The sequence below is a fragment of the Notothenia coriiceps genome, unplaced genomic scaffold (assembly GCF_000735185.1).
Source record: "Notothenia coriiceps isolate Sejong01 unplaced genomic scaffold, NC01 NC01_scaffold00037250, whole genome shotgun sequence".
Classification (NCBI taxonomy): domain Eukaryota; kingdom Metazoa; phylum Chordata; class Actinopteri; order Perciformes; family Nototheniidae; genus Notothenia; species Notothenia coriiceps.
In genome coordinates, this window is record NW_011369951.1 from 15,472,143 (window position 1) to 15,496,474 (window position 24,332).

The window sequence follows — 24,332 nt, forward strand, 5'->3', positions numbered from 1 at the left end:
TGTCGAGGAGTATAGAACAAGTCTTTGACCTGTTTCATTTGTTCATGTTTGGGGTCTGACAGGACGCAGTACCACCTCATGGCAGCGACCAAATTAAATACAGACATCCGGGTAACAACACTCGCACCATGCCAGGCCTCGTATATGTCGCAATCGAATCGGCTAGAGGTAAGTCTTTTGTGGTAAAATTTTCCAAAAAGCGGACGGCAGACAGACGTCTGACAGTTTTCGTAATAAGTACCAAAAAATGATTGGCCATAGTCATACAACAATGAAGCCGTAGTAAATCTTAACCATAATATTAATTGCTAACAGCTAACGGCTGATGTTGGTTTTGTGGTTCGCATTGAAGATGATGTCACGGCTCCGCCTACACTGCGTTGCTATAGTTACTGCCCCAGCTACTAAACTGTAATGGAAACGCAGCATAAAGTGAGCCTGGCCTACCAAGGCCTAACTATACCATACTAAGCCGTGCGAGGCCCTGCAGTGGAAATGCGCCATAACTGAGCCACAACTGAACTAAGCAGATGTTAATTTTGTATTTTACTTGAGGAAAATAATAATACATTTTAAAAGGATAACACCAAACAGAGCCACAGGAAAGCTTCTGAAATCCGACCTTTATCAGTCTCACATCAGTAGAGGTTTGAATGGACAATGTCATTTATTCTATCACTGTTTGGACTAAAAGGTTTTGGTCTGTTGAGTATTTTCGGAAAACAAAATGGGACAAACGATACGACTTCAGGATGAGGAAATTTTTATAAACTTTAAAGGTGATGGATTTGATACAAATATAGTTTTTTTTACAATTAATTTTATTTTGGGGAATATTTCATATTCACAAGAAGAAATGTACTGACGAACAATTTTGCTGGCACATTTCTACTTTACAACAATATGGCACCAATATTAAAAAATAAGAAAGCAATCAAAACCAAATTTGATATTTGAGAAATATTTTACTTCAAATGTTACCTTTTTTTTTAAATCATTATTTTCTTTATATGCATTTATTTGTTATTTACTTTGTATATTTACCTGTGTACCCTACTATGTAATTTTTTTGTTTTTGTGAATATTTTCTTGAATAAAGGACAACAAAAGTTTTAATGTGTGCATTGCAATGTCCGGCAGCAGTGACAGGTGTTGATGCTCCACTGACACCATGACACATGGGCGCGCGCGCACTCACGTGTGATCGCTGCAGGGAGCGGTAGAGGGGATCTTACCTTCCGTCCTGCTTCGTGTTGGCTGCCGCTCCACCTGGCCCGGTTCTCCCCTGCTGACTCTTCGTTACCGGCCAGCGAGCCGGAGTCCGAATCCTCCCCCTCCTCCAGCTCCTCCTCCTCCCCCTCCTCTCTCTCATCTCTCTCCTTCGCCTCCACCTCCACCTCCCTTTCCTCCGTTTTTTGCCGTTTTGCCGCCCTTCCGTACTCCCCTTCCTCGCGCGGTCCAGTTCCTTCTACCGTCGCCATGCTGCGGTGGACCTGTTAGAGCTGCTCACATGGACCCGGGCATGGCAGCCGTTATCCCGCGGTGTCTCTGTCTCTGTGTCTGTGTCTGTGTCCTTGTTGTGTGTCCCCGTGCCGCGGCTCCACTTGCTCCCTTTCTGTCTCTTTACAACCCCACTGATTTTCTGTGTGGAGGTGTGAGTTGACTGGACACATCCCGCCCCGTGCTGTTCTTCTATTGGTCTGTTGTGTCCTGCACCTTTGAGGATATGGCGCGTGATTGGCCGGTGTCGATGCGTCCACAGACAGCTCTCCATGCTCTGCAGAGGAGTGCGCAGAGAAGAGCAGAGAGGGGAATGGTGGGCTAGATAAAAACAGTGGAGGAGGCACACTCAAAACTGCAGAGCTTGGGAAAAGAGAGAGAGGGAGACGGTGGCAGAGGATATCTGCTGCATCATTACCTTACATTTATATATACAGTTGTCATCACTCAAAAAATCAGTTGCTGAAAGCTCTTTGGACATTCTTCTACAGTAAGTAGGCCACAATGTCCCCAACAAAGGTCAGGCCAAGTTAGTGACAAAGATGGCGTATTGATCACAGACACCTCTTTCTAGAGACATTTCACATTTTTAAGGGTGCATTTTTATTCAGATGTGGGAAAGCATAAACGGACACAGAACTCTATTTATTTTTGTATTTACCACACACACATACATTTTGGGGAGGCAGGGAACATTTCAAATGCAACATTTAAATACAATTAAAACAAATCAAATCACTAGAATGCGATACACATTGACATATATGCATTATCTTGTAACCTAACGTTAACATTTTTATTAACATAGCTTTTTCTCTTTAACAAGCAAATGCATTGCTTTTCATTGGGATATGAATGATCCATGCCACATTGAAACAGAACACAAAGTGAAGAGGTGTGTTAGTGTTCAAAAGGAAAAGAAAAGGGCAGCTTTAACCTTTAAAGTAACTCCTATTAAAACCGCATTTAATAGAAAGGACATCCAACAGTTAAACAGCTCATACAGCTGTTAACCCTTCCTCTGCAACTTATTGCATTGTTATAAATCAGACTTGAATTAATAAGTCTTATGAAGGTATTACAAGCGTATTATAAGCAGAAGAAATCATGCATGTCAAATCTCTTTCTAATTGAACAATGCACTTTTAGGGTGTCAGTTCAGCTAAGCAGCAACACAACGTTCTCACTGCCCTCTAGTGGTATCTCACTTAATTCATTTGATTTGTCTGGGTTTTCGTTCCTTCATCCCCCCACGTATTGTGCAACATTTTGCAAAAAACAGCGTCTGAGGGCTTCTTAACATTTAACAAACTACGAATGTGTCATACCCACTTAACGGGAAGAAACTCAGCTATCAGACAATATTAACCATTTTTAGCTAAACGAAACACAAGGGTAATAACAAACAAAGGCTCTGAATGAGCCCTGAGCGAAAAAATGCTGACGCACTTAACACAGAACTCACGGTAAAATACCCTTATTACTTATCGGATCTGCACAAACAAGATATCGATTAGCAAGCTGAGATTCCACAGATTTTAAGCAATTCATTTGTTTTCATTGTCTCTTATTGGATAAGACTCTCACCTATTTTAATTTGGAATATTTCTTCGGAAGAAAGTTGGTCGAAAAGTATACTATTGAGGAAAGTGTTTCCAAATTAAGCCAATGCACAACCCGTCTTACATTATTTCTTACATGACTAGTATTTTTATGTTCCTATGAAATCTGTTTTATTTTCTCAGATTATATTTTTTTAACCAAATCCTGTGTTTATGTTTGCACTTGTATTCATTTCTGATTTACCCCTATTTAATCCCATTTCGTCATCAGAAAAAGTGTGTAATGAATGAATGACTGAATGGAATGCTCTTTTCTTTTATTTAGTGGCTGACACAGCATTCCAACTATCTGTTATGCTACGCACAAAATTCTTTATTATTCCGCCGGGTTATTTTGCACCTCTTCTTCTCCCACATTCCACATCGCAGAAACTCCGTTCAAACATCAAAACGTTCAGCTCGGTCGGGAATCGATGGCTATTACTTTTCTCATTCATAACTTGAAAAATCTTTATGCGACTTCAACTACTAACTGTTCCTTCATACTTTCACTCAGAAACCTCATTCCAACTTTAAAATATTATACATCTTTCTGTCATTATTCGTGTTTCACAACTTTTAAATCTGATTCTTAATTTAAGAGATATTAAACAGTGTTCAGACCTTGGTAAAGAGGCCTCCGTCAGATTTTAACATTAATTTGTATTGAGCAGCTCGTTAAAGAGCTTAGGAAATGCTTTTAGCACCTGTTAGTGGGCTTAGTAGGCTATATGATAGAGGTTGCATTTGTATTGTGAAATGTGCCATTTGTTTTTTTTATTATTTATGTATTTTTTAATAAATCACGATTATAACAGCATACAAATGTTGTCAGTTAGTAACGATCGTTCGTAGCTCTGGAAACAACAACTTCGGTCATTTCCGGCGGTGACGTCATGAGTAGAACACAGCTGAGCAGAACACAGCTGAGTCACCATTGTTTAAATGCCTTGAAGCGGCAAATATTAAAACAAAGGATGCACAACAACAAAACGCGAAGAATAATCGGCAAGCGATGTGTGGTAGGGGGATGTGGGGCCGTCTCCAAATCTGGCTATGGGATGTTTTTGTGGCCAAAAAATTATCAAATGTCGCGTATATGGACCAAACAAGTGCGTCGTACGAGGGCGGACTTTGCTGGTCCAGGTAACCCGGGGTCGATGAAACCTACAATTTGTGGGCAGCACTTTGAAAGATCGTGTTTTGACCAGTCCACAATGCTCGCAAAGGAAATTGGATTAAAAAAGAATTTCAAACTGAACAAAGATGCTGTTCCAACAATACTGCCAAGACCCCAAATGCCAGCACAAGCCACCACGCCGATTCCTACACGTCCCCCGATGCAGAGTACTCCATTAAAGAGATGGCGAAATGCATTCGCCAAAAGGGAGAGAGCGAAGGTAAGCCGCGCTACTTGCTTTAAGCATAAAGCCTGAATCAAAATGACATGTCAAATCTCACACATTTATGAGTGGATGAAGTCATGATGCCATATATGATTGCATGCACTTTGCCCACAGCATTTATAGTAAAAGTATACCTCATAGGCCTACAACCGCTTCAAATTATGAAAAATGTCAATATTATTACATAGGTATTGGAAACTTTGTTCAATGAAGCCACTGACAGAACTGAGGATAGCGACAATCTATTGGACATCCACACTGGGGAGGAAGCTGTGTCTACACCAGTAAGTATACAGAACGGACTGTGTAAAAATACAATTTGTATCTTCATCACATGTATGTACATAATTCATATATTTAATTGTTTGATTTTATAGCATTGCTCTCTCAATCAATTCAACCACATGTTGTATTATGAATGTTATTAGATATTATATTATGTATAAACTTGTGTTACCTTATTTACTAACGGTATCTCCGTAGTAAAACCGTAGTTTCGGGTTTCTGACTTGGCTCGTTGTCAGCCGGTGACCAGCTGAGACGGTCTGAAGAGTAAGCATCACGTCACGCGATCCTAGTGGATGTGTTATTATGTAAATATATCTCTCTCTTTCTCTCTACTCTAAAGTATCCCTAAAATCGGCAAAGTCCGGTAAATGTACGTGTGTTTGGTATCTAGAGTGATGTCCTCTCCCCTTTGGGGGGGTTTTTCTTCTGAACCGTTTATCTATGAAACCTTGTTGTTGTACCTAGCTTAACGACGGTCAGACTGGACTTTGCACCAGCACTGACGTACCTGACACCACATAAGCACCTCCCCCCAGGCAAACTGTAGTTAAGTAGACTTACATGTTTTGTGTCGTGTCTTGAAATTGTTATGATAAAACTTTGTGATGAACTTAACATAACGCGTTCACAATGTCCGAACCGGACAGTGGAAGTTCTCATCGTCGGCGTTCCCAAACACCCAAAACACCTCAGACACACACACATTTTACACTACCGTTCAGTTTCCGCTTCCATACTTCTCTTCTATAGCTTTCGTTACCGCCTGACCCTGTGATTAAGTCGGGGCCTGCAAGTCTGCGTGGCCGGGTGCGGCACGCCTGCGTGTCAACGATCGATGTCTATGTAAAATATGTAGGTACGAATATATATATGACAATACCGATCTAGTAGGAGTGGGGGTGCTCAGTTGGTATTGACGTCGACAGAGTGAAAGAGTCACAGTTGACGTATTCTTCTGTGTGAGGTCGTTAGTTAATTTAAAGGTTATTAATATAGTTATGGGTTATAGTTTTAAGCCTTTCCTTGACGAACAGATTAAGTCCGGTATTTTATTATTAACGTTATCACTTACCGAGTGTTTGGTAAGAGACAGGAATAATAAATTATAATAACTTTATAATAATAAATTTTACTATTATATTATATAGTAAATTGAACCTTATAGTAGTACTCGGTGATACTTGATAGGATACGTAGATTGAAATACGTGTTATATTTATCAGACCGGGTGTGACGTCGGGGGAAGATCCAAGACTACCCGAGAGATCCACCGTTAAGATTCGAAGATTGACCGACAGGTCCAACCAGTTAGTGTCGGCACCCGTTTAATACGATCAGCATTGTAACGATTTGAAAAAGTACTGCCAAAAGAGTCCCTCGAACAGACACTACTCACCTGGAGACTGCGGTCCGGAGCGGGAGAGTGGCCGGGTCGGGGAAGTCAATTTACATAATCGGATGAAAGTTTTGTATTCTAACTGTTGGATAGTTATCGGGGCATCAGACATAAGATAGAATATACGCCGACCAGACATCCGGGATAGGTGAATGTCACAGGTTGACAGTATTGACTAATGACACTTCCTGCACTTATGTGCCTCCAAGAAGGGTGCCGTGGGGGCTTCGGGGCAAAAGTACGAAAAAGGGAAGCTNAATCCTACATCCAAACGGAATAAATATAATTAATTATTATTAATACGTTAAGTCTTGTTCATTGTTTTTCACTTTTATTAAATGTTTGATATTTCCGGCACAGACCCTTTCATACCGGCAATGCGCGATAGAAACAACAGAAAGTGCAACAGTTTAAAGAGCCTGTGACAGCATCCCAACAACTGTTGTGCAATGAAATATTGGGCTACTAGTCATCTCGAACCGTCAGTTTAAAAAAGAAGGTGCGATACCGTTCCGATAAATATCAATAATTTCGAACATCGCGGGGAAATTCCTTCGACTCATTTTGAAGTTTTGGGGAAGCCGGAAGTGACGTCAATGCGGGAACGCTTCACTGTGCGGCGAGAGAACCAAACACGGACAAAGTGTGTTGTCATGCGTAGAAATGGTGAATTACTGAGTTTAGGCACGTTAATAATGTTTTAATGAAGTTGACTACAGTATATTCATATATGTCAGTGCTTTCATGTCAATTCGGCGAGCATAAACATAAATGATCGTGGTGAAGATGATGATTAAATTAGGATTAAAAATCGGTAGTGAGAGCTGCTGAATTTCCTCCCGTCGGATGTGATATAAAAACAAATCGATTATTTTTGTAGTTGTAAACTCAAGTGGATGAAACTACATTTATTAGTGCTTTCATGTCAATTGGTGAACATATGATACATTAAATGATCGTGAGGATGATGATTTAAAATCGTTTGTTTGAGCCGGTCTGCATTTCCTGATGAGAAAACAAACCGGTGCTTTTTGTAGTTGTAGTACACCAACGTGGATTAAACGTGTGTTTTTTTACCACAATGTTGGGGAAATTAATGGATAAAATGCACGGATTATTATTATTATTATTATTATTATTCCCACTCCGATCGGGACACTAGGTCCACCGTTTCCCCGCAGCGAGGCTCCCCCCGTTGACAGTTTGCGTGGGCTGGGCTGGGTGCAGTGGCGGACTGGCCATCGGGACGAATCCCGATGGGTCGGTGCCGAAGTGGGCCGGTCGGATAAGTCACTAGCACATCCCCCACTCCCCCCGTTGACAGCTTAATAGCAGTACCGAAGTGGGCCGGTCGAGAGTCCCGGGCTGATTTTTAGTCCCAGTCCACCACTGGCTACATGACCGTATTATCGCCCATATTGACGCACCTAATTCCTAAACTTCTAACAGATAAAACATAAACCGATCCTTCAGCCTCATATGAGCTCTCAGACACGTTCAAAATTAAACTGTCATCGCTGTCTGAGCTTGCTGCTGTGTGCGCCATCGTGCGTTTGCATGCAGATGATGGGATCCGGACGGTGCAGCTGGAGCTCTTGGCCCGCAATTACGTCACACATACTTTGGCGGGATTTGAAGAATCCCCAAGAAGATCCAGAATATGGTCAACATTGAAGGGGAGATTAATGGTTATCAAAGTACAAATATCCAAAATCAGTTCAGTAACGGTTTCAAGGGGACAATATTTACTCAAATTGATGGGTTTGGATGATGGGTGAATCCCGTGTCACAGGCTCTTTAAAGTTTTGGAAAACATTCAATCAAATGGGAGTCGATACAGTAGCTTGTAGTTGAGGACATAAATGAAGCCTGAATGTTTTGTGTAATAGTCATTTGACTACATTTTATTTTCCAGCGGTCCACTGCCCCAGCACCGAGGGCACCTTGTCAGATCACATGACCTCCCGCCTGCTCTCTGGTAGGTCGGCAGAGTTTGGGTCTATGGTGATGCTGGAGTGCTCCACAGGGTACTATTTGGGAGTGGGTCATCGGACTCTTCGCTGCCTTGCCAATGGGACCTGGGAGGGGTCAGACGACCTAGCTACATGCAAGAGTAAGTATTTAAAAAAAACACAAACAACATTGTGACTATCCTGTGTGCAAATTGTGACTATCCTGTGTGCAAATTAAATCTCAAATGCTGCTGTCAAAGCATCTAACCCCGTCCCCTCTGAACAAGATAATAAAACTTCACTATGATATTAGTTTTGTGCGCCTGTTCACCTCCCATGGCAACTCGATGACAAATAACTTTATTTATGAGTCAACTCAGACTTCGAGCCTAGAACTGTATTATAAGAGATACCCTTTAAACTGGGTTGATACACACATATAACCACATATATTAAGTGTTTCAACGTCATTGGTACTATATAGTGCACAGATAATTTTTTACTATTTATGTTTCGTAAGTTATTAAAGTAAACACCCTTTCATAGATGGAGAAGAAAGGCACATGAACAGAGTGATGAAAAAAGGAACCTCATCTCTCACACACACACACACACACACACACACACACACACACACACACACACACACACACACACACACACACACACACACACACACACACCATATATACTGTAGTCACATATAGACACACCTGCATGAGCGGGCATCACATTCGCTATCAAAACAATAAAACCACAATGCAGTTGCTTCCAGAGTCTGTTTTGAATGAGTCATCAATACAGCTTGCCCACCATTGTAAAGGAAAAGAGACAGTCAAAGGGATTTATGATTCTTTGTGCATGAAAAACCTGTGTTTGAGCAAAAGCATGGAAATGTATTAAAATGGCCGCCGCTGGTCTCGGATTGATTGCAGGACAGAGTTACTTTCTGTCTGTCTTTTTTTTTAAAGAGTTACCAGGGGCATCTTTACTGCACATTGTCTTGGGACTGTGATAACTATTTTAATCAGAATGCTATTTCTGGGCAATAGTGGAAGATTGGCTTTTCAAATTGAGTATTACTATGAAATGTGCCTTTGCTGCTTCTTTCATAAAGGGAAGGGGTGTTAGCGCATTGTGACTTTGAAAACGTTCCAATAGGCACCAGGATTTCTTAGCATTGCATAATATATTACGTGCCAAGGAAATGGGTACACTTGAAAAGTTTAAAACATGATTACAAATTGAAACCCATCTTACATTAGACCAATGTTTTTGTTAAATGTATTTTTGCTACATTTTAAATATATTTCTTAATTGTTAGTTGACCTATATAACACTGCTGCAGCTCTGAGGGATTTGGCAATGTAACAGAATTGTCTTTACTTTAAGTTGGCCAGTGGTTTGGAAACAGTGTCAGGATATTAAGGAAGACAAGGTCTTAAATCTTCTGACCTAAATCTAATTCAGCCTGGTATAGTTCCCAAAACTCAATTGACACTGTTCTAATCCAGGATGGTTTATAGTGTCATCTTACTTACAGATTTTTGGAATTAAAGATAATAAAACCGTACCCGTTGCTGCTTAATGTGATGTTATATATCATTTCCATTGTCTTTTTGTAACCATGTGATGCTATCATATTTATTTCATTGTTTAGTCATCTCTTGTGGAGAGCTTCCCACTCCACCCTTTGGGACCAAACTGGGGACGCTGACTACATTTGGAGCAACTGCAATCTTTATGTGTAACCATGGTTACACGCTGGTGGGGTCACATGTCAGGGAGTGCGGTGCTAACGGGCTGTGGAGCGGAGCAGAGACCAGGTGTCTAGGTAAGGTCCATTTAATGTGATGGCATGTACATCGTGTTGTGTCTGTCCAAAACCCCTTTAGCTGAAAAAATTACAATCTCTTTGAAAAAGAAAGTAAATATTTTTATATTGTTAACACTTCTGTACAAAATCAGGTTAGGGCATGGTATCAACAGTCACACTGGCTGTATTATCAATATTACAGTATTCAATATAGCACGCAAGAGCAAAACAGTTCATATGATATTCCAATTTAAAGGCACATTTGTGCGAAAAATAAAAAGGCATTTCATGTATATTTTTCTGCCATAACCTGTGTCAAGGACATTTGTAAAACCTTAGGCTCTAATAGAAATACCAATGTTACAGGTAAGCTTTATTAATTTATGGGATTGCTACAGGTGTCTAGGTAAGGGCTATGGAAATGAGACCAGCAGAAAGGAAGACAAACTACGCACATGCCTCAGTAACTCAAATGATCTAGTACTGAGGCTTTTTATTACTTAATACATTAATGGCTTGATATAGACCTTCAGAATGCACTGACCAGAGATGATTAATCCTGATTTTACATACACACTCTGGTTCAGGATTCAGCCTCGAGGTTACGCCTGAATAATAAGTCTCATGCGGGATTCACAGTTTATGTGATGAGCGTATAAATCAAGCCACCGTCACATTCAAATCTGAGATTCTGGTGCTAGCAGGGCAGCAAAATATACCTGAGCGTTTATGAAAGAAGAGTTCAAAATTGATTTAATCAAAAGTTAATCACCTCTACAAATATGGGTTTAAGTGGCCAGATGCAAATGTTTTTACCACAGGCCGTGTATTGCTGCTTTCTGCAGGTCTCATGCTGACATAATACAATCACAAATGTTATTTAATTAAAAGCTGTTGTAATTGACTGAAGAAAAATGTCGGGAAAAAACACTTGCTGCTCACAATTTGGAAAAGCCATGACTTGCAGTGAGTAACATGCAGCCTTTTTTACACCTTCATCTTTGTATTCAGGAGGCACACATATTAATGATTAATTTGCTTCAGAAGAACCCTTAAAATAATGACACGTCTATATAGTATTGGTTTGATCAAATCAGACATCTTGGATAATGATTTTCCTTATACGTGTGGTCTTTAAAAAAGTAGTAGAAACATTTGCATTACATCAACAGTAGTCTCCAAAGAGCTTTGCAAAATGTTGAATCTTATAGATGTTTTCACAGCATTAATTAAAGTTTGAGACATTGTCGTATGTGCAAAGCAATTGGAAAAGAAAAAAGACTATTAAAAGCTAAATACATGAAAAAGTACTGGGACACAGTCCTGACTTCGTGCAGCACAAAAACATGAAGCGAAATATGAGTGATTGATCTCCTAATAGATGAAATGGTACTGAGCAGAATTAAATGATTCCCACACCTAGGCCAATGTGCCAAAGTTTTTCAGAAATCATGAAAGGATGTGGCACTTCAAGGCCTCTTAGGAGAACGCACTTAAATTGTGTTAATTTGCCAATTTGAAAATGCCTTTAGGGCGGTCACAGAGCAGTGCTGCCTTCTCACATTGATTTCATAAATGCACTGAGGATGTCAATCACCCGTCATAAAGGGGATTGATGTCTACTTTAAGTAAAGACAGCTCATATACATTGTTTGACGGGCTAACTGTTGCAATAAGTAGTTGAAATGGGCGTCTTAAGGTCGTAACTATGGGAACATTGATCCAGCACTGATGATTTAAAGTCACGGATAGGGAAAGTGACCTAAAGTTGTTTCTCATTATACTGCATTAATCCCTATCATTTCTTCTCCTGCAGCTGGTCACTGTGACTCTCCAGATCCTATAGTCAATGGACACATTAGTGGAGAAGGCTCTAGTTTCCGTGACACTGTGGTGTACCAGTGCATGTTGGGATATCGTCTTATTGGCACATCGGTCAGGATCTGTCAGCAAGACCATCGGTGGTCTGGAACAACTCCCGTCTGCGTCCGTAAGTTCTTCGTGATTCGAAAACCATTGTAGTTCATCTGTATTGTATGATGAGTCATTTCTCTTTCAGTTAATGTGAAGAGCTAAAATGCTTTTTTTATATAAAGTAAATCCATTACACACACTAGTCTCAAAATAAACCACATCTTCTTTGAAAGCCTTTCAGGGGCTTAAATGGTTCCTTGAATTGAAAGCCTCTGCAGCATCTTTGTATTCCAAAAAATATGGAATATAACACAATCCTGCAAATAATACTTTTTCCACACCTCAAATTTCTCATCATACTTCTCTCTGCTCCCTCAGCTATCACTTGTGGTCACCCCGGCAACCCAGGCAACGGGCGAACCAATGGCAGCGAGTTCAACCTCAATGATGTTGTAAACTTCACCTGCAACAGAGGTTACGTCCTGACTGGAAATGCACGTGCTCAGTGCAGACTCAACGGCCAGTGGAGCAGCCCCCTACCTGTCTGCAAAGGTCACAAACACAGTTATTACCAAAGTTGCACACTGACGTACATCCGTGCAAATACTCGAGTGGAATAAACTCTTGAAATTATAGTGCACAGAACACTGCACAGACAACATGTAGTGTTTTATGTTCAGTTTCACTTATGTTATGTGTTTAGTACTGAAATAAATGATTTAGCTTTTTTGTCTTGATTTAGATAACATACTTTACTGACAATTCCAACACCTTGGATCCTATCAGTTGAAGAGTAAAATATCATCATAAAATCAGAAACCCATGCATTTAAATGGTCATCATGGATTCAGTATTTGTTTTTGCCCTGATTTGCTTCTAGCTCCAGTATGTCAACTGGAACATTTTTGGCCGAATCTTCTGCCAGCTGACTGTAAAATTGAGAACTGAATAATTGTAGCGTATAAACACACTTAACATTGTGCTGTATTCAGCATTCATACATGTGCACAAACACAGCTGGGTTCATGTCCAGAGACACGTTCTACTCTGTTAACCATGCATGGTCCTTACACTACAAGCCCCTGAAGACCTCCGGTAGTGTAACGGTTCTGATATACTAAAACACACACACACAGAGCCATGAGAGCAGATCGATTCAACATCGTCGTTCACGTGGGTTTTCTATGAGGAGATTTAAGTTCGCCTGCTTGCTTTCTCCCTCTCCCTCAATTGTTCTGTCCTATCCCTCTCTCCTGCTCTCTCTCCAAGCCAGCAGCAGCTGTCAATTATAAGAGTGGAACTTTCTTTGTTCCCTTGGGGTGCCAGACACACACACACACCCTTATCCATGTCCCCCATGGACTTGAATTTGAGTGAATGTCATTCTCCCCTGTGACATGTGAAAAATAAAACCTCACTCTTATTGGACTGGCCTCCACCCAGAGAGAGTAGAAGGGACCAGAGGGGAGAGTAGAACAAAGGGCTCCAGAAAAGAGAGCGGGACACGACCAAAGAGTAGTTTTTAGAAAAGACCAGAGTAACATAGATAATTTGTAACCCTGTGATCCGGGGTTTAGTACCCTAAAAGTGCCCAATTGTGTCCTGTTTTCTAATGGCTGCTTTTCAAAGATTAAGCTCCAAACTATTCAGTCATTTGATTTAGTTGTGCCCCAAATCCCTCCAAATCCAATGTAAGGTGCAATATATTGACTGTCTATACATCCATTTAAGGACATGTGTGTGTGTGTGACATTTATGCACTTCAGTGTCTTCAAAAAAGATTCACAATGGCAAAAATATAGCGGCCATGCACTACTTTCCGCTAACAACCCCATTATGGAAATTGTTGCACTTTCGGGGTGAAAAAATGACAGTCATTAACTGTCAAGAATGACGTAAAGTAATGATGATTACGGTGTGTCCATATTAATATAATGGTCACTTTAAACTAAATTGTAGACTGCCTATTATACAGAGAGTAGTCATTTCAGCCACAGACAATGTTATCTACGCCCTAATGTTATAAACATATTTATTTAATTAAAAATATATATTTTAGGTGTTAGACCTTCTCTTCTCCTGTCTTTACATTACTGTTGTATTAGATTTTTCTTAGTACAATCTCCAACCATCAATATGAAAAAAATTTCACTGAAGTCTACTTAAATAAATAGTTTGATTAGGTTTTAACAGTGTTGCTCTCCTGCAGTGGTCAACTGTTCCGACCCCGGCCACGTGGAGAATGGTGTGCGCCAGTCGGGCCTACGTTACCCAGAAGTCTTCAGCTACGGTGTATCCGTGGCGATCCACTGTAAACGAGGCTTCTACCTCCTTGGCTCCGCCATCCTCACATGCCAGCACGAAGGACGGTGGGACCGACCAATCCCTCGCTGCCTAGGTATGGATGGAATAATGATCTTTTCTTGAATTGATAGAAACTGTCAATGCAAGTTTAGGAGACAAAGGGCATTCATAGGCCTTTTAATGAAATGGTTTCTACTATTGAAAAACAGGTTACAACTTTTTGGAACCCTGCAAAAAAACAAGGTCTGTAAAAGTTTGGCATGCTGAACAGAGGTAGACATAGGCAGGTGTTTATTTTGTCTTTATATTTTTCAGAGAAAGCCATTTGTGAAAGTGAAATGGCTTGGAGAGCTACTGGGAGGAGGATGAGGAGCGAATGAAAAATTGAGAGAATAAGACAGGGTTCAAGGGATAAAATGGGAGGGAAGTAATCATATAAAGAGGGCAAGAGTATGAAAGAAAGAAGCTTAAAGGTTTGAGCATCTGTGTGAGTGTGTGTGTGTGCGCGTGTGTTGTCTATGTCTGTGTGAAGAGAAGGAAAAAAGGTAAGCATGTGTCTCTTCGGGCAATAGGCATTCTTGTGAGGGAGCTACAATGGCCGATGGAAACATAGAGATTAAACTAGAGAGCGATGGAGAGAGGATGCTGATTCAGAGATGGAGAGAGAAGCACAGGGAGGAGAACAGCAGTGAGGACACAGTAACAGAGAGATAGAGACAAGGAAGCAGACAGAGAGGGAGAGAGCAGCAGACACTGGAGGGGTGTCTGTGCATCGAGCATTACATTTGAGAAACAGTGTCTTATCGGAAAATTGGGGGTTGAGGGCTGATGACTAAGAGACAAGGAGAGGATAGAATAATACAATTTGGGGGTAAGGGGAGATATCGCAGGACCAGTCAGTCGGCAGAAATAGAAAATCAAGAACAGTTTCATATCTGTTTCCACAAGTAAGATGTGCTCTGTAAATGTCGATTTTCCCCAAATTGAAGGAAAACGAAATAGCAGATTACTGCACTGATGTTCGTTGCTTTGACACTGTGGAATGATTTTGTTGGCTAAAGTGAATTTAGTTTGAGATAAGTTATTGGTTCTCTCTTAGGCGGTTCAATTAAACTCAATAAAGATAAGCTTAAGTGTCATGACGATATTCTTCTATATGGTTAAGGAAAGGAGTATGGGTACTGCTTAATGAAGTGTATATTTACAAGTTTATGCACCCTAACCATTTGGTGCATCATTTTTATGCCTTGTCAAATGTTACAATATAACCGTCCTCGGTTTGATTCCAACCTGGGGACCTTTTTTGCATGTCAAATGTTCCCACTGTAGACAAAGGGGTAGACAAACAACCGAGTGTAAACATATTTTTACATATGACATTTGTTTTAATCTGAAAAGATAAAAAAAAAAGTAATTGTAAGAGAAAAGGGTTTCTTTCCACACTTAATGAATATGCATGCAGTAAAAAACAAGCGAGATTGTATTGTTGTTGAAGTTTTTGTTGCTTTTTGCTGAGTGTGTACTTTGACACCAACACACACACACGTACACAAAAACAACGCAGACCCAGTGTTATTTCCATCCCATCCTTGCTGTCACCCTCTCCCTCTGGCTGTCTCCTGCCAAGACACAGCTGCACCACCTAATGCAGTAGTATCTGGAATCTATACTTGGACCCAGTCTCGCACACACACACTCTAACACTCTCTTTCAATCTCTCTGTAGCTATTTCCTGTGGCGACCCGGGTGTACCCCCTAATGCGGTAATATCTGGGACTCACAGTTGGACGTACGGTTCAGTGCTGCAGTACTCCTGTCTGCCTGCAGGGGTGCTGGTGGGCAACGCTTCTCGTCACTGTCAGGAAGACACCACGTGGAGCGGAGCGCCGCCATACTGCACTGGTAAAGGCACAATGGTCCACTGGTCGGGAGGCACAGTTTTCAGCTGGTGGAAAAGCAAAGCGTAGAAAAGTATTTTACTTTGTCATGCATAATCCTACAGGCTGTCATAAAATGGGAGACATGTTTGATTGTGATTTTAAATCTAAAGTGATAATCCAGCAAACACACCCTTCAAAATCAATGGCATCGATATTGGAGAGTTTAGTTTGTGAAAAAATGTAAATGCTCGAAGAAAATAAACAAATATATGTACATCAAGAAAACTAATTGCCAGATTAAGCTCAACAGATATACAAACTACAAAAGAACAACTAAAACTTGCTGCTTTAAAGAAAAATGGTTTTAGTTCAAAAAATGGTTTCAGCTGTCAGAAAATAGATTCATCCAATCTGGTGCAACAAGCACGAGGCATATCACACAGGCAAGTCTGGACAAAGATGTTTTCAGATTGTTGTTTCTCCAGCAACAATAGCAGGTACTAACAGGAGCAGAGAAGTAAAATATGATCGACAGACATGTCCCTGTGTGACTCAGATTTCCATATACATTTCAGCACACACTTCTTCAACTGGATTGGCCTTTGATGTTAGATCAGTGGGTGTGATGTACTGCATTTATATGAAAACAGCGGTAGACTTTCAACGAGGCTACTACCTACTCTAGCCAAAGGTCATTCTTCATGTTGGCCTCACAATAAAATGGCTCTGTAGTCCAAATCTGGGGTGGTAGGCATACATAATGCACAACAAATGCCTACTACCCCAGTCTTCTACAATGTTATTAGGCTTTGTTGAAGCTTATCCTGTTTAGTAACTTGTGCTTTGTTATGTTCGGAGGGACTAAGCCTGACTAAACTTAAATATTCAGCAGAATTACGACTGTCACTTTTGCCTGCAGCCACCAACATCCCTAAACTGCTCATTCTGCAAACAAACATGTTAATATTCGAGAGTCCCAAACAAGTCAACAATGCGGCGGCAATTTATTTAACGCAATCATTTGATCTGTTATGGCAACATTAGGTAACATAATGATGGGAAAACAGGAATGAATCCAACTCTATGGCACACTCTTTCCACCCCAATACATATTTCCCTAGATCTGCCACTGTTGGCCGAACGAGCATGTGTTACAGGACAAGACTTGCCCTAATTCTAGACATTAATAACATAACATACCAGAAGAAACATTATCATTTAAAATCCATTCAACCATTCACTGACAAACTGTAGCAAGTTGTTTTTATCTTTGATTATAATTACTTACAGCTCACTGAAAACTAGGCTCTCTATGAACATGCTGCCCTTCTTTGTACATTGCTCCACAAAATCATCTCTGTCCCACTTACATAAGACATACTGTAGGGAGAAATCATTTCAACTATTTTCCACAGCGTTAACTCCAGTCATTTCCCTGCTGGTGTTTGTGACAGATTTCACCATTCTGCTTATGCTAGTAATCTTGAGAAAGTAGCATGTGTCGTTATTATCACTTCATTTAAAAATACAGAGAACAAACATGTATAACTAGTGTAATCTGAGCAATCTACTCTTCTACAAGTGAGCAGGCTTGAGCTGCATGTGTAACAAGAGGCAGGGGAATGAGGCGATGAGTCCTGGTTTACTTCCCAGGCTGCAAGTGCTGCTTTGCAGTCGGCTTACACAGATCCCACAACACGAAAACACTACAACTGATCATTTCCAAACTCAGCATCAACTGTCCCAATAGCTGAAATGCAATAAGCTTACTCTGCACGCCTCAAAAATGAACGCTCAGCAGGGCAGAATCCATTCTGCAGCTGAGGACCTCATTGAGATGCAAGACGCTGCATTTGGAGCTGTACCCTGTTAAACTCTCAAATCCCTACCGGTGGAATTTAAGCCGCTAAAATTGTGACACGCTCAGTGCTTTTAATGCTAGAACAATTTAGTATAGCCTAAATGCAAAGTGCAGTTCTTCAAAGTTTTCCATGTGTGGGTATGTGCATTTAATGTATATGTGTATGTGTCACTTCACGAGTGTGTAAGACTGAGTCACTTTATGTACTTAATGTCTCTCGCTGCTATAGGTGTAAGTCCAGGAATCTGTGGCGACCCGGGGATGCCTCCCCACGGCGCCCGTCTAGGAGGCGAGGAATTTAAAACCAAGAGCCTGCTGCGTTTCAGCTGCGAGGCGGGATATAATCTGATTGGCTCAGCCGAGAGGACCTGCCTACACAACGGGACTTGGAGCGGCACACAGCCTGTCTGCCAAGGTGGGGAAGCGTGTCAATGTGTCTCTATACACCCTTACTGCAACTCACTCTCCTAGCATCAAACAAATCACCTTTATTTTAATAAATTGAAATACATCATTGCACTTGATTCTGTAGTATTGAATGTTAAAGCATTGAGTTTCAGTCTGATATTCCATTTATATACATCCTTCATTAGTCATGTTTAATATTTAAAAAACTGCTGCCTGTTTCACCCAAGGGACTTGATTTGGCAACATTTGATATGTCTGTTTAGAAAACGTCATATACCAACTAATCCCTGTCTTATTTGACGTTACCTTTGGGTCCCAACCCAGATTCTATAAAACATTGCTATATAAAAATAAACATTGCTGTAAAATTAAGCAGAACATATTTTGTGTATTTGTGGCATATGGAATTAATTATTCAGCATTTTATGGGAAAATAAATCAGCAGAGCTAAGTTAAACAGCTTAATCTTTTCTTAGAGAATCAGGGTACTTGGCATGCTGGTGACAGTAAGTAAATAATCCATTACCAAACGTAGCTTAAAGTATGTTACATACACTGCCCACCACATTGTACCCAATGTACAGTATCGTGAGCAAAGATTACACATTGCTTATATGCATGCATTCAGATGGATGACATTCATAAAGAGAGTAGAATACATACAGTTTTATCTGTCCTCTGTCCCTATTTTTTATGAATGTTACACACACTTTTAAAATTAAATGGTGATCTAATATGTTGACCAAATTTGCAATTATCTTTCGAAAGGAAAAGTCCACATATGTAGGAGGTTTATAGCACTAGCAGTTTGTAGAAAAAAAGAGATTTCAGTTCACGAGTGTTCGCATGTTTAAATCTGTGTGGCCCATATACGACGGATTGAAGGGTGCCACTCCTCCCTTACTGAACTGGATCTTCCACAGCGCTGTGATAATAAAGTGCGTCCTATACAACAGCAGTTTTCAAAGACACTCTTTAAACCCATGGGAGTTTAGGGGGAAATTTAAAGTGGGTCCCCATAGTGCTGTAGGGACACTAGAATACTAAGCTGCTGCCCGTGTTACCTTCCCCATCCCCAACTATGTTAGGGTGGATGAGGAAAGCACCGCTGTAATTTAGCTTCATCGCACTCTGATGCAGATTTTAGATTCAGTTAGATAAAGATAAACAGGCAGTCATTTAAGTGGGTGGGGGGAGGAAGAGTGAGTCATATGTGTCAGTGTGCTCTTCTGCATTACTGTAGGTGACCTAAACACCAGCAGTTTACTAAATATAGTAAGTACTGTGTGTGCTGTGAAGCATAAAGACCACACTCACTTAGATGAGAGAAATCAGCAGTCACTGAATTAACATTGACAAATATATTTGGCATCTTTAGTTTAAACCTTTTTAGGGGAACCAACAATTCATGCTTTTATAGTCATTAATCTTATGATGTTCTTTCTAGATTAAGCATTTGGTCCATAAAATGTCTGAGAATGCTATTCTTGAATGTCTTGTAATGTCAGTATAAAACCCAAATATATGCTTTTTGATTTAATATCAATGTAATGAGAGCAAGAAATATATTATTTTTTAGGGTAAAAACAGACTCTTTGAAGTTGAGCAAAAACGGTTGACAATTATTTTTCTGTGGATTAAATTATTGTTGTAGTTTTAAACTCTCAAAAATGTAGCCCTCTGGCCTTACCTTAGAGGTGTGTGTCTCTCTTTGTGTGTGCGCCAGGGTCTGTTTGTGTACCTAATTATTTATGTCTGCCTACAGCTGTTTTTCATTAAGCTAATAGTGGCTGATTCAGAAAGGATGAAGCATCTATCACTGAGACACAAACACAAAGAAATCCATACACACACACACACACACACACACACACACACACACACACACACACACACACACACACACACACACACACACACGTACACAGACCTTTACTCACAGTGTGGATACTGATTACACTGCCGTAGATGTACATTATGTGCACCACCTACACACTCACACACACTTGGACAGAGCTTTTAAGGGCTCTAACTAATGAATCCCGTCAATAGGTGTTTGATTGTTAAGCCGCTGTCAGTTGTCATGATCTTATTAGTGAAATGTGCTTTGGTTGCTTGCTTATCCCTGTCTCTGCTGTTAATGTGCTGTGCCAGCAAACTAAAGATCGATGAATCACTATTTTGGACAAGACACTCCATAGCCATGTGCATTCTTGTGTCCTTCAAGACAGTTTTGTCTTTCAATCCACCAGATCAGGAGTGGTTCAAAAACAAAGAAAGCTAACGGTGGATTTAGACCCCAGCATTTGGCACAGATACAAACCAAGGACTACGGAACAACTCAGCACAAAAAACTATCATTATACATAAATGTATAAATTGCTACTTTATTTAGTAGGAGACCTCCAAAAATAGTTATTTTACAATGACCTAAAGTTGCTCTTTTTGATTTGAACAGCATTAACTGAAATATTCACATTATTTCGTTTTTCACCAAATGTCCTTGCAGCAGACTGTTCAGTGTAAATAATATCAAAAACTATGAGGGAACTATCATTGTCTCTGCAAATAGTCATGGTCCATCTGCTGATGTAGATGGACCATGTCTTTTGGCTGCTGGTAGGCCAGCAATCAATATGGGTATTTGTTTTTTCTACAGTAAGTGTCAATTTCAATAAAGAATCCTCATTCAACAATGTAATCAATAGAAACATGGTACAGATTATTACTTTACCTCTGACCGACATGAAAGACCATTTCTGGGCCATCCCATACTATTTTCAAAAATGCCAGGAACTCCCTGGGGGGGTGTGTAGATGAATTACCAGCCTCCTGAAAGCCTCTAGCACACAACTGGAATACTGTACAGCTGCCATTCAGAGCTGGGAATCAATCCAACACCCTTTAGTTGTTAATCAGCCTCACTGCCTCAAAGACATATTTTATGTTTTTTCCAGCTGACTCCAGTGCTACGCTCATTATTGCAGCCTACAGCTGATCCTTGAGTGACAGCATTGCTCACACTGATATCATCACCATGATTAATCCCCGCTGTTTAATATTTCCTCAATTCTCAGCTGTATCCTGTGGTAACCCTGGCACTCCAGCACACGGCAGAATAGTCGTAAATGATGGCGTCACCTTCGGCAGCTCGGTAGCTTATGCATGCTGGGACGGCTTCAAAACATCAGGTCTGACCAACAGACACTGCACAACCAATGGGACATGGACAGGACAACCCCCAGACTGCGCAGGTAGGATAGATATAATATCATTGCTTCTACTGTTACTATGTGTGTTGTTATTATCAGTGGTTACAGCAGCCGGTGCAGTCAATATTACAAAAGATGTTCATTACTATGACAGTCAATTAGCATCAGTATTGGTTATCCATAAAATGTAACAACAGTTTTTTAATTTATTAAAGTACTGTATTTAAGTACTGTATTTAAGTACCATTTTGCGCTCAAACTCCATCTAGTTTATACTTTAACTTGTCTCAATTATAGACGGAAATATTGTAATCTCTATTGCACTGCATTTATCTTATGTGTAGTTTATTTTCACATCACAAACACGTATTAACTTATATGATAATATGCAGTTATATACAACCAACTGCCTAAATTGCCCCTATATTGCCGAACTTGTTGTGACAAAACTGAATGATATGACATTCTACCATAACATAACACTTTTTAAGACTGAGTATGTAACATTGTAAGATTTTTGCTATCTTTTTTTATAACATTTTATAACATTGTAACATTTTGAGTATAGGACCATTACTTAAGTGAGTACTTCTTCCACCTCTGGTGCATCAATAGTGGTGTTTTAGTAAAGGATCCAAGGGTAGTATACATTTTGCATGGACTGTGCAACCCGCTGCTGTGCAGGTACAGACCTATGCATTTGTAATATTATTGTGTCTGGGATTTCAGCTTCTAAAGTTAAACAGAGCCAGACAGAAGCTTGGGGAATAGAAGGTGGGAGGTGGATGAAAACATGCTGGTACGTGCTTCAGGAACGTTTTTTTTTTTTTTAAAAAGGCAGGATGTAAGACAGATGAGTAGGAGGTCGAAGTTAAGGGGCAGGCGAGTAAAAACAATGTTGTTCTGGGCTGTTGTGAATTCAAGGTTAGTTGTACAAAAATGTTACAGCCCTTATGCACCACTGCAGGATTACATCTAACATAACCTGATTTATGACTTGTCACTTTTCTCTCCCTTCCTTTAGTGATCAGTTGCGGAGATCCTGGCCCAGTAGCGAATGGCATCTATATAGGAAGTGATTTTAGTTTCAACCGCACAGTGACGTATCGCTGTAACCCCGGTCACCTGATGGAGCCGCCTGCTCGCAGCGTTCTGCGCTGCAGCAAGGAGGGAACCTGGAACCAGACCAAACCCAGCTGCAGAGGTGAGAACATCTTCCACTCTAAATAACTCCTTCCCAAGAAATGATGGACAATGCAAGATTTGAGTTTAGGATGGATCCACAGGTCCAGTAGCATGTCTGGAAACACTGTGTCTGGCAAATGTGTTTTTATATGAGCCATCATTTGTTTTTGTTTGTTTTTAACATAAACGCATTATGTATTCAGTAGTGTTCACCTTTATTTAATTAAATTATGTTATATGTTATTTTTATATTGAATGTGTTTTAAGAAGTAAAACTAAAAGGTGCTTACACAATGTATAATCAAAATAAATAATGCACTTTTTAAACACAAATGCTATATACTGTACAGACTACAAACAACTGCCTTACATTTGTTTTTTTAAATAGTTATGTACTGAGACATTTTGCAATTACATTTATTTTTAAAACATGATGATTTTATTTGCACATGTATTTTTAAAGAGTAATAACTTTTATTTCAATAACAACAAAACTATATTGTACTGTAAAAATGTAAGTATAGCATGAGCAAGAATATCATACCAACAACAAATTATAATGTGGATAGTCATTGTTCGTATATTGTCATATTAATGCGTCATTGATTCACTTTTTAAAAATCTCATGGTAACGGCAAAGTTCTAATAGTTAAAAACAATAAAGTAAAGCAATGGCAGTTGTTGCTACAGAGCTGTGCAACTGTAGCAAATAAAGCTCCACAAAAACAAGGGACAATTTGAATGGGAGCTGGCATACTAGAATGAGAGACTGTGACTTTCAACAGCACATTAGAAAGAGGCCAAGAGAAGATTTACATTGCTGCTTAAAATAAAACCGTGGTGAGTTAGGGTTTATTCCCTGAAACCCTTCTTTTTATCACCAACACAAAAGGGGAAAATAAAACCGAACGCATTGAAATCAAATGAATCCAAGTTTTCCAACGGCCCATATTAGCAGTTCAGACGATGATGCTCAACAACAGGAACAGGGCTGGTTTCCTGAGATCCTCCCTGCCGTTTCTTCCCACAAACAGAACATCTCCTGCTGGCTCTTGCAGTTGCAGAAGCTTTGAACTGAGATGAAAACATGTAGAAAGCCGGCAGATTGGCTACTGAGGGGGAACCAGAGAGTGATGCAGAGAGGGGGAAACAGCAGAAGTGAAAGATACTGTAGGTGATAGAAAATGAGACTTAGGCTGCAGGTCTAAAGGGAAGAAACAGTGTGGAGATACAACTGATGAAAGTCCTCTCTCTTTCTGTATCTTTCCCCTTGTTTTCCCCTCGTCTCTTTTCTCCTCCTCTTCCTGTTCTGCTCACATGTTTCTGTTCAGTTCCCCCGTTTTCCTCCCCTATTTTTTCTCCTACTTCAAACAATCCATAAGTCTTCATTTGATCCTATTTTGGAACAGTAGCTTCCTCCTACACAGACACACCAGCACACACTGAAACATATTGAATGAAGAAGTTGTAAGCTATAAAGGTGTAGCTCGACAGGCAGAATAAATCAAGTGAGCCAGGAGGAGAGATTTAGAATGGGAAGTAATGAGGATGAGAACTAGGGGGGAAAGAAAGGAAGTATCAAGAGAGGAGAGAATTGATGGAATGAAGA

At 40.2% G+C, this 24,332-nt stretch overlaps 1 protein-coding gene across 1 annotated transcript in view; it reads left to right on the plus strand.

Annotated features, from left to right (window-relative positions):
- Positions 1-24,332, plus strand: part of LOC104967368 (CUB and sushi domain-containing protein 1-like) — a 192,487-nt gene that overhangs the window by 143,686 nt on the left and 24,469 nt on the right. Inside the window, 9 exon segments of the mRNA XM_010796776.1 lie at positions 8,107-8,304; positions 9,804-9,977; positions 11,776-11,949; positions 12,252-12,425; positions 14,083-14,271; positions 15,903-16,079; positions 18,148-18,333; positions 21,404-21,580; positions 22,563-22,742. Coding sequence (XP_010795078.1) covers positions 8,107-8,304; positions 9,804-9,977; positions 11,776-11,949; positions 12,252-12,425; positions 14,083-14,271; positions 15,903-16,079; positions 18,148-18,333; positions 21,404-21,580; positions 22,563-22,742 — 1,629 coding nt within the window.